Here is an 11,471-nt window from a genome sequence, read left to right on the forward strand (position 1 = left end):
AACGATTTACACAACGTGCCAACTTCACTGGTTTTGGGTTTTGTATAATAGGCTCATTGCCAACATTCTGATTGAGTTCAGTGCAAAGTCCCTATAGCAGACTGATCAAGATGATGACATTCATATCCCGGCTGACTTTCCATTTGAAACAATCACACTGACCAATAACCACACAATTTAACGTACCAAATTTCAGACATGCATGATTTTTGGGAAAACAGAAAAAATTAATTATAAGCCTTACGAATCCACCTGGAGTATAAAGTTTTATTTCTGATGCAAGTATATGAAACATGTCAGGATAAATATGTACAATAAAGTCGTATCACACACAGGAAAGCAGGAAATAGAGACCGACTGTATGGAGAGCGTTACTACCTGAAGGGACACTCGACAGCGCAATGAATGATTCGAAACCAAAGAAAGGAAATTCTCTGAAGCTCCACACACACACAAAAAACTAAAACAAATCATGTGCTTTGTTCCTTTTCAAATCAAATCTGGAGAAGCTCTGTGTAACACTGAATAAATCTAAATGTTGTGTCATGAGTGTAAGCTATTCTGGTGCTGTGATTGCTAATGAGCCTCACCCACTGAAGTGAGGTCACATCACTGCTTTCTAGGGGACACTGGCAACATGCATCCAGATGCCTTGGAGCCTTGTGCGTGTGTCTCAAAGGTTTCAGCCTGCCTGTCTGCATAATTAGCTGTTTGTTCCTATTTATTATTAACACTACCTGTGTGTTGTGTATATGAGCCCTGAGGAAATAAGTTGTTTTTAATAATTTATATTGCGACCAAATCATAAAAGATCATCCAAACCTATGCAGCAGTGGCATTGGAGAATATATTAAACACCAGCCACAATAATCAGCGGACTCCCCGCCTACGAAGAGTAAAGCTGAAGAACAAAGCCCACAGTCACTGCAACATGTACCACACGGCGACCAACACACCGCCACGCATCTCCAAGTCACATGGCGTGAAAGCATAAGGATGGCGGGAGAGTGAGGCCGTTATGGCGAGCGGTTGGACTAGGTTGCACTAGTTTTGATTACACGCGTTCACTTGACTATTTTACGTCAGCCTGTTGGGCTGTCACAATGACAAACAGAAAGAGAGCACATTTCACAGTAGCGTACGTTTCCTTTTTGTTGTGTTTGTTAAATACAAGCGCGGAACAAGACAAATGGATGAGAATAACGATGAGAATCTTGCTGGTGCAGTTTGTCACGAGATACTATTTAAAAAAAGCGATTTATTTACTCATTGATCTCACAGGCGCCACTAAATAATAGTTCTATTGCGCATTCCTTCTAAAATGGCTTCTTATGACAGTTGTGTAAACCCAATTGTTGCCAGTTCAACTCACCCGTCCGCAATTATTCATTGCCAACTGCTTTGCCAAAAAAAATAAAGAAAACAGAAGCAGTCATTTGTAAGAAGCCTACTCAAATGGTCAATAAAGCCCAGAGAACAAACACTATAAATAATAATTTTAAATTTCATTTGCAAACAAGTTTCAACAAGTGTTTCTTAGTCAGTGGCTCTTCGTGAGTACATTCTCATACCACTCCTCCTTCCGCTGCAGGTCGCAGTTGGACCTTGGTTTGTACAGGGTGGCCAGGGCTGTCCCATCAGCACTGAAGAGAAAAAACCTTAATGCTTACAATAAGTTTATGGGCCTGGGAGAGAAGGAAGAGGAGGAGAGCCAGCATAAAGGGTCCTGGAAATGCAAGGCGCTCCAGGGAACTTAATCCTTTCTCTCACAGAACAAGTGTGCTCTATCAAAAGTAGATCTGTTTGGCGTGTGAGGGATTCTGCTCCATGGGGCAGTACGGGCACTTCAACCTGACAAGACGACAAAGCACAGGAAGGAGGCTGAGTCATAAAGGTAAAAGTCATGTTACATATTGATTTATCCATTTCATTACTCATTTGTTTTTTTTATTTATTATTCTCTATAAAGTCTGTTTTGAGTTACTATTTTGGGGTTTCTGCGTGTCTGCAACAGATTAATTCTTAGAGGAACAAATTGGTTTTCATTAAGGTGCCACTTTACTAAAGTTGGCACAATAACTAAATTAAATCAATGTGAACAAGAAAACTTAACGGTGAACTAGCAATAACCACTATAGTGATATTATAGAGGTGTAATATAATAAGTGTCTCCATGTCAACAGCTTTTCACATTTAATAGGATTGTCCAATAGAAAAAAATCCCAAATTACCTTAATACCTAATAAAAATGTCATCCTACATGTTCTTGATATCATTATTGATGTTAAGGAAAATCTTTAGGTATACATGAGGATGTACCTAAAACTACATTAGGATCGTTTGTCGGAGTCATTCTAGTTCTAAAATGTTTCGTACAACCAATTTCCTGCATGTATAAAGCAACAAAACTGTCACCGGAGTGCTGCACATAAAAAGAAACAATTAAAAAAAATACAATGAAATAAAAGTCCTCAATAAAATAGAATAAAACATACAAACAAAAAAAATCAATAACATTAAATACAAAAATAAAAGACACAGAGGACCACAAGACTCACGTTCATTTAAAAGCCAGAGAATAAAAGTGGGTTTTAAGACGAGACTCAAAACGTTCAACAGTAGGGGCCATTCTGACAGGAGGGGGCAGATCATTCCAAAGTTTAGGGCCAACAACAGAGTGTCTACCCGAGTCTTAGGTTTTAGGCCCCACAAGTTGGAACGCACGAGCCGGAGCATAAATTCTGATGAGGTCCGTGATGTACATGTGGGCCAGTCCATTCAAAGCTTTAAAAAAAAAAAAAACTAATATTTTAAAATCGATTCTAAAACAAACAGGAAGGCAATGCAGAGAAGCTATAATTATGGATTAACTGTAAGCGTGACAGTGCATTTTGACTTATTCAAGTGTAAAGTGCATTACAGTTGTCCAGACGTAATGAGACAAAAGTGTGCATGACCTGTTCATGTTGTTTAAAATATAGGAAAAAATTAATCTTTGATAAAAGCCAAAGGTGATAAAAACTTGATTTAACAACAGCGTTGATTTGTTTGTCAAATTTAAAACCATGGTCTGTAACGACTCCAAGGCTGGTGGCTATGGGACACACAGCGTTTAAAGAAAGTCCAGTTCAAGCAGAAGGTCACTGTTGCCCAGCAGCACAACTTAAATTTTTTTCCTTGTTTAGCTTTAAAAAAAATTTGCGCCAACCAGGCCCTGATGTCATTTAAGCACTCAAGTAGGGGGTACAACATTTTTTTTAAATTGGCAAATATATTTGGCAGTCATCTGCCTAAAAATGATAAAAGCTGCCATGCTTTCTGAATAATGCACCAAGAGGAATGATATAAAGTGCAAACAGGATGGGCCAAATAATTGATCCTTTGGGGACTCCATAGTCAAGGGGGTGATGGATGAAGTTGACAGGTAAGACCTGAACAACTTCACCTACATAGTCTTTCAAACGAGACAAGAGAATCGTGTGGTCTACTGTGTCAAAAGCAGCAGTCAGTCACAACTACTGACTCTGGCAAACACTGAAACACTCAACACATTAAATGAGTGCTGACATACTTCCCAGCGTTGGTCAGTTTGTTGAGAGCATCTCTGGAGATGACGTGACCACAGATGAGCTTCATGGGGGGGTTGCTCTCTGAGGTTTGCTGTCTGAGGATGGGGCAGGCGAACACAGAGTGGTACCAGCACTTCTTGCCAAGGTCAATTTCAATCTGTATATTTGGCAGGGTACAAATTAGCCAGGAGATGAAATGAACGGGGAGGTATCAGGGAGAAAGTTTGATAATGTGGGGGTATGTGGGGTAAAAATAAACTCACGGGCAGCTCGTCTTTGTGCGTCCAGACGCCACTACATTGTCTCTGCTCGATCACCTGCTTAATGTTCATCAGCACAGGCAAAGCCATGCAGCCTGATGCAAAGCTAGGGAACAAATTGTGGCCTCTTTTCAGCAAACAACCTTGGTTAAACAATACACTACATTGAGTGTTCTCACCTAACACTTAGAGGAGACTCTACCGAGAGGCCGAGTAACGCGCAGGCGTCTCTGGTGAAGATGTTACAAATCTCAGCCCACTGATTGGTTTCCAGCAAACTACGGTATGGGGAGTTGTCAATGCCGTGACGCAGGTACACCAGACTGCCCATCAGGATCTGAATATCTGCAGGTTCAACACAGAGGAGAGGGCTGGCCTGTGGTATTCAGGTGGTTACCAATTTCCATTTGCTGCTGTTTACTTACACTAAAGGGGCTGTTTGCAATATTTACACAGATGCCGAGAGGGCACTAACTTTCCAATGTATTTTACGCAGTAAAAGTATCTCTTACAGATTCTAGGATGTAATGACTTAACTATATACGTACACAACACGTGCACACACATTAGCTTTGAGTGTTGTTAGCTAAAAAGAGTGATTTGGATTGTTGCGGTTAGTTGTTTAAATGTATATTCAATCATAACACGATGACTGCAAATTTTCCGTTAGTTCTCTTGGACTGCTTTTGTACGTGTGCACATGCTCCATGTCCGTATGTGGTGACAAGACAGGCTGAGTGACAGCTGTAAACACCAACCTATGTATCCAGCCGGCAAAAGATGTCATTACATAAAAAATATCAACTGAAAAATATAGGTCATTTTTTAAAATGTGTTCTATTAAACAACAAATGGTAAAATAGTATAGCCGGTGGTCTTATTACTTTAATATTTGTCAAACATTTTTTTAAAGGTTTTTATTTCTTCGGTTATCATTTATATTAGCTTTTGTGTTTTGTCTCCTGAACAAAAAGCAGTCGTGTCATATGCAAATATTACTAACTTTAAGTCCTTTGTAACACGACAAATGTCGTTTATATGAAGATTGTTAGGCCGAGTATTGATCCATGATGTACACTAGAAGACATTTTCAGCTCTGTAATTGTTTGTTCTCCTATCTTCACGTATTGTTTCCTGTTGGTTAAATAGCTTCATACCCTGTTCAACACCAAACCTCTGATGCCATACCGTTCTAATTTGTTTATTAAAATAATATGAGTGATTGTATCAAATTCTTTGGCTAAATCCATAAACACTGCAAAAGCACATGTTTTGCTATCTGCTGCAGTGTTTATGGATTTAACAAAAGCATTTGACACAATCAATCAAAGGTTCACCATATTTCACTCCAATGCTTACCTCTCTGGTGTTGAGAGGCAAAGGGCTGGAAATGCCTGGCATATTGTAGAGCCTCCATCTGGTTGCCAATACCACCACTCAGCAGGCTGATAAAGTACAAGCGATGTAATTTAAACTCTAAACTGCTGTTGAGGTCCAGAAGACGCTGCCTGTTTGTCACTGCCCACCTGAAAGAGGTCAAACACAGACAAGTTGAATCATAAAAAAAACAACAATTAACATTTCAAAAGTTTTTCCTCTCTCTTTCATGTCATACAGTGCTTGATTTACAGTGATTACACCGACCCCAGAGACTAAAAATGCCAGCAACCTTAGCTTTACTCCAGCAATCCAGGTATAGTATTTAATGGCCTAGGCTTTCTTAGGGCGTTTTGTGATGAGCTCTAGCTTGCAGTGACATCGAAGAGCCAAACGACACAAACAGACTTGCATCTGAGATTTAGCGTAAAATGCCGTAAAGCCTATCAAAACTGTGCAGAGCTGCCAACATTTGATGTTTGCGATCCAGGAGATGTTTCCATCCGGACTTTAGCGTTAGTGTGCAGACGGGTAATACTGAACTTTCAGGTTTGTGTCATAATAAAGGTGCAACATTTATCTCCTGTTTTTTGTTGGTTTCTAGATGCGCATGTGTGCATCTTTTCACATGCACCTGAGATAAGAAAAACATTTACAATGTTTTTACTGGGCAAATTGTAAAATGAATGTAGATCTCATTATACAGCTTATATATTAATAGTTATGAACACAGTAATGTGCAAACAAATCAGCCAGATTGTGCATGACAGCCAGTTAATGTTTTTTTTTTTATGTGGACAGAGATTTTTTTCTAACAATTTCCCTCTAGTGGATGGATATTGTTCAACACCAGAGTTGGGTAAGCGCGGGTTTTGGAAATCAACCATGTTTGTTTGGACAGGGCCTAAACCCACTATGATAGTTTCCCCACTGACTGTCAGGACGTGAATGTGTATGGGCTGAGTTCAGGTGACTAAATGCAAGTGACTATGCCAAAGAAAGGGAGAGGGTGTCGGTGTGTTCAGTAAGAGACTGTTAGCATATGTTCTTTTGACACGCTTGCTGTAGAAACCAACTAGTTTGTTTCAAAAGCTTTTTTTTAAATTAGGCAGATTTTTAACTTCAGTCCAGATGTCACGAGACTAGTACAATTTCTGGAAAATTTGGCAACTCTGGCAAAAGTGGTAAAAAGATCAGTATTGTTTGGCTTTACCATGTTGCATATATTCCACTTGAGATCAAGAACAGAAGAGTGAACATCCACCCTCAAACTGAATAAAAATAATAGTAAGACAACTATTTGCATAACCATGTTTCATCACACAGTATGAATGTGTGGTCATATTAAAGCCGACATACTCAAGTGCCGGCCTCAAGTTCTGCATCCTTAGTGCTTCAAGGATCCTGTTGAGCTCCAAAAAAGGCTGCTTCATGCTCATATCTATAACTACACCAGATTCCTAGAAAACAAATTTCACTCATTCAAATTATGATTTGACACTAAACATTACATTAAACATTTGTTTATTTACCTGACAAAGATCTTCGGCTACACTGAGCATGCCTTGTCGGTACAAATGCTCCACTATGGTTTCACTTAGGTGTTTTTGTCTCTCTGGGGTGTCCCACACTGTCTCTGCAACCACAGCACTAATCTCTGCATCAAAGTTCTGCGAAAACAGAAAACACATTAAGTATAAGTGCTGTCTTTAAATGCAACAAAGTCTACCACATACCCTGTCGATGGCTTTGCCCACTTTGGACACGCTGCCGTGAATGTCCTTATGTCGAGAGGCTAGCATCTGCACCGTCTCTTTGATATTCTTACAACACTGAGCCATAGTCTGAGACAGGACAGACAAGTCTCCATCTTGTACTCCTGCAAAAGATTAAAAAGTCATCACATGTGATAAGATAAGATCCAAATAATTCAATCCATCCAGATTTCGCTCACCAAAAGCAACCAGCTGTCCTCGTATCTCACAGACGCTGCGCAGGAGCTCGTCCAGCCTCTCCTCAGACTGGTGGCCGTACATGACAAAGCGGTGGAGCACTTTCTCCAGCTCCCGTTCCACACATGCACACTGTTCCATGATTCACAATGGGCTACACGCACGCACACACACACTCACAAAACACCACCTAAACAGAGAGAGAGGGGGAAAGTACAATTTCCATCAATTCTACCATGACTTTTTATTGTAGATTGGGACGGCATGGCTCAGTTTGATTCCCGGCTTCCGCCATCCTAGTCACATCCATTGTGTCCTTGAGCAAAACACTTCACCCTTGCTCCTGATGGGTCGGGGTTAGGGCCTTGCATGGCACCTCCCACCACCAGTGTGTGAATGTGGAAATAGTGTCAAAGCACTTTGACTACCTTGAAAGTAGAAAAGCGCTATACAAGTATAACCCATTTACCATGGGTATATTTTACCTTTGTGACACATTTTATCACTATTTTATATCAATATAAAAAGTTTGAAGAGGACATGCTCATTCAGTTTCTAAAGATCTGTCTTCTTTTTCTCATAATGTTTACTGCAATCTATTGTCATTTGTTATTTCACTGACAGTGAAACATCCATCCATCTTCTTCAGTTTATCCGAGGTCGGGTCGCGGGGCCAGCAGCCTAAGCAGGGAAGCCCAGACTTCCCTCTCCCAAGCCACTTCGTCTAGCTCTTACCGGGGGATCCCGAGGCGTTCCCAGGCCAGCCAGGAGACATAGTCTTCCCAACGTGTCCTGGGTCTTCCCCCTGGCCTCTTACCGGTTGGACATGCCCGAAACACTTCCCTAGGGAGACGTTCGGGTGGCATCCTGAACAGATGCCCGAACCACTTCATCTTGCTCCTCTCGATGAGGAGGAGCAGCGGCTTTACTTTGAGTTCCTCCCAGAAACATGATTTTTCAAAGATTAATTTTGTCTTTCAAAAACAGTCAGGTCTATACAGTAAATCCAGCAAAGTCAACATATCCATCCATTTCCTACCGCTTATTCCCTTTGGGGTCGCTGGTGCCTATCTCAGCTACAATCGGGCGGAAGGGGAGGGTTGCCCACATATGTGGTCCTCTCCAAGGTTTCTCATAGTCATCATGGTCGACGTCCCAGTGGGGTCAGTTTTTCCTTGCCCTTATGTGGGCCCTATCGAGGATGTCGTTGTGGTTTGTGCAGCCCTTTGAGGCACTTGTGATTTAGGGCTATAGAAATAAACATTGATTGATTGATTGAAGGGACGGCGTGGCGCAGTGGGAGAGTGGCCGTGCGCAACCCGAGTGTCCCTGGTTCAAACCCCACCTTGTACCAACCTCGTCACGTCCGTTGTGTCCTGAGCAAGACACTTCACTCTTGCTCCTGATGGGTGCTGGTTGGCGCCTTGCATGGCAGCTCCCTCCATCAGTGTGTGAATGTGTGTGTGAATGGGTAAATGTGGAAGTAGTGTCAAAGCGCTTTGAGTACCTTGAAGGTAGAAAAGCGCTATACAAGTACAACCCATTTATCATTTATTTAAGTGTGTTTAAAAATCCTAAAATCATTTTTAAGGTTGTACTGTCTTCCTGAAAGTTACAAGAAGCAAAGTAAAAAAAATAAATGAATTTATTCAAACAAGTGAAGACCAAGTCTTTAAAATATTTTCTTGGATTTTCAAATTCTATTTGAGTTTTGTCTATCTTAGAATTAAAAATGTCGAGCTAAGCGAGACCAGCTTGCTAGTAAATAAATCCAATTCAAAAAATAGAGGCAGCTCACTGGTAAGTGCTGCTATTTGAGCTATTTTTAGAACAGGCCAGCGGGCTGCTTATCTGGTCCTTACGGGCGACCTGGTGCCCGCGGGCACTGCGTTGATGACCCCTGTGATAGAGAACTGTGTTCTTTGAGGCCTGGTGTTTACGAACGGCAAAAACACCGATAGGTCTAATTTAATCAGAGCATAATCCCCAAAAACTACAGGATTGGTAGCAGTTTCCCCCGCATGTCTTCAATACACAATATAAGGCTAACAGCCCAAGGTGATCTATTGTTTTACACACTATCACACAAGGCTCGCCTTAAATATACATCAACTGCAACGTGTGCTTTATTTAATCGACATCAGTGGATGTACTGTGTAGCCAAAGATATACAGGATATAAATAATATATAAACGGGAATGTAATAAAACTGACGAATAAAGCGGTCGCAGGACGAGCGTAAACAAATGTTATCGCCGCCGCCGCTAGCTAACTATGTTGGGTTTGCCAGCTACCGACTGACTAGACAAGGCCCAAATTGTTTCGGAATAAAATGACAACCAGCCTGCTTTGTTTTTAAGTGTTTCCACATCACCTACGCCGTGGACAGTGAGGACCGAATATTCGGAGAAGTTAAAAGGGAACAGACTTACCTAGCTAGAAGAGTTAGCAAACATTAGCGTAGCCACTTGTCAGCAGTAGAAAGCAGCCGTGATGCGGATGTTCCTGTGTCGCATCACGCGCTTACATGCTCCCTTCAAAATAAAAGTCCAAGACCAAGATGCGTGACAATGCCAATAAAAATTGAAATAATTATATTCCATCCAATACATTCATTTTCTACCGCTTGTCCTGATAATAAAAAAACAATAATAGTGATTATAATATCAACAACACATTGGGATTACAGTAAAATTATACAACTGATTGATTGATGGATTGATTGAAACTTTTCAATCAATCAATCAATGTTTACTTATATAGCCCTAAATCACTAGTGTCTCAAAGGGCTGCACAAACCACTACGACATCCTCGGTAGGCCCACATAAGGGCAAGGAAAACTCACACCCAGTGGGACATCGGTGACAATAATGACCCAGTGGGACGTCGGTGACAATGATGACTATGAGAACCTTGGAGAGGAGGAAAGCAATGGATGTCGAGCGGGTCTAACATGATACTGTGAAAGTTCAATCCATAATGGATCCAACACAGTCGCGAGAGTCCAGTCCAAAGCGGATCCAACACAGCAGCGAGAGTCCCGTTCACAGCGGAGCCAGCAGGAAACCATCCCAAGCGGAGGCGGATCAGCAGCGCAGAGATGTCCCCAGCCGATACACAGGCAAGCAGTACATGACCACCGGATCGGACCGGACCCCCTCCACAAAGGAGAGTGGGACATAGAAGAAAAAGAAAAGAAACGGCAGATCAACTGGTCTAAAAAGAGAGTCTATTTAAAGGCTAGAGTATACAAATGAGTTTTAAGGTGAGACTTAAATGCTTCTACTGAGGTGGCATCTCGAACTGTTACCGGGAGGGCTCCAGAGTACTGGAGCCTGAAATGAAAAAGCTTTTATTAGTTGATTGCACAGTTCAGTACATATTCCGTACAATTGACCACTAAATGGTAACAACCGAATAAGTTTTTCAACTTGTTTATGTCGGCGTCCACGTTAATAAATTAATGGTAATATATTCATTAATGAGTGAATGTGAGTGTGAATGTTGTCTATCTGTGTTGGCCCTGCAATGAGATGGCGACTTGTCCAGGTTGTACCCTGCCTTCCGCCCGATTGTAGCTGAGATAGGCGCCAGCGCCCCCCGCGACCCCAAAAGGGAATAAGCGGTAGAAAATGGATGGATGGATGGATATTCATTAATAATAATAATTATTATTAATAATTATTATGTATATTATTATATATTATATATCATTATTCATAATAATGTATTCATACTATATTCAATTCATATACAATAATGTTCTGATATCCATCCATCCATTAACCGCTTGTCCCCTTCGGGTTGCGGGGGGGTCGCTGGATCTCATCTCAGCAGCGTTTCGGGCGGAATGCAGGGGGCACCCTGGACAAGTCGCCACCTCATCACAGATAATAATGTTCTGATATATTATAACGAATAATAATATCAATTATATTATTATTTTAATATTGAAAGACATGCACCTGGGGATAGGTTGATTGGCAACACTAAATTGCCCCTAGTGTGTGAATGTGAGTGTGAAGGTTGTCTGTCTATCTGTGTTGGCCCTGCGATGAGATGGCGACTTGTCCAGGGTGTACCCCGCCTTCCGCTCAATTGTAGCTGAGATAGGCGCCAGCGCCCCCCGCGACCCCAAAAGGGAATAAGCGGTAGGATATGGATGGATAAATACATGTATATTGATATATTAATCTTATGTATAATATAATTATATATATACGTTTTCTACCGCTTGTCCCGTTCAAGGTTGCAGGGAGTGTGGGGGGGAGATACAGCCTATCTCAACTGTATTTGGGCGGAATGCACTGTA

At 41.4% G+C, this 11,471-nt stretch overlaps 1 protein-coding gene across 1 annotated transcript; it reads right to left on the bottom strand.

The window, feature by feature from the left end:
- Nucleotides 1–253: 253 nt before the first annotated feature.
- rmnd5b (required for meiotic nuclear division 5 homolog B) lies at nucleotides 254–9,714 on the bottom strand. Its single transcript, XM_061901947.1, has 10 exons — nucleotides 9,591–9,714; nucleotides 7,161–7,348; nucleotides 6,943–7,085; nucleotides 6,739–6,876; nucleotides 6,566–6,666; nucleotides 5,189–5,355; nucleotides 4,009–4,174; nucleotides 3,833–3,935; nucleotides 3,572–3,726; nucleotides 254–1,851 (listed from the first exon to the last, which is right to left on the bottom strand). The coding sequence occupies exons 2-10, from the start codon at nucleotides 7,297–7,299 to the stop codon at nucleotides 1,788–1,790; spliced, it is 1,176 nt and encodes a 391-aa protein (XP_061757931.1). The 5' UTR covers nucleotides 7,300–7,348; nucleotides 9,591–9,714; the 3' UTR covers nucleotides 254–1,787.
- Nucleotides 9,715–11,471: the final 1,757 nt, after the last annotated feature.

This window comes from Nerophis ophidion, linkage group LG05, assembly GCF_033978795.1.
Source record: "Nerophis ophidion isolate RoL-2023_Sa linkage group LG05, RoL_Noph_v1.0, whole genome shotgun sequence".
Classification (NCBI taxonomy): domain Eukaryota; kingdom Metazoa; phylum Chordata; class Actinopteri; order Syngnathiformes; family Syngnathidae; genus Nerophis; species Nerophis ophidion.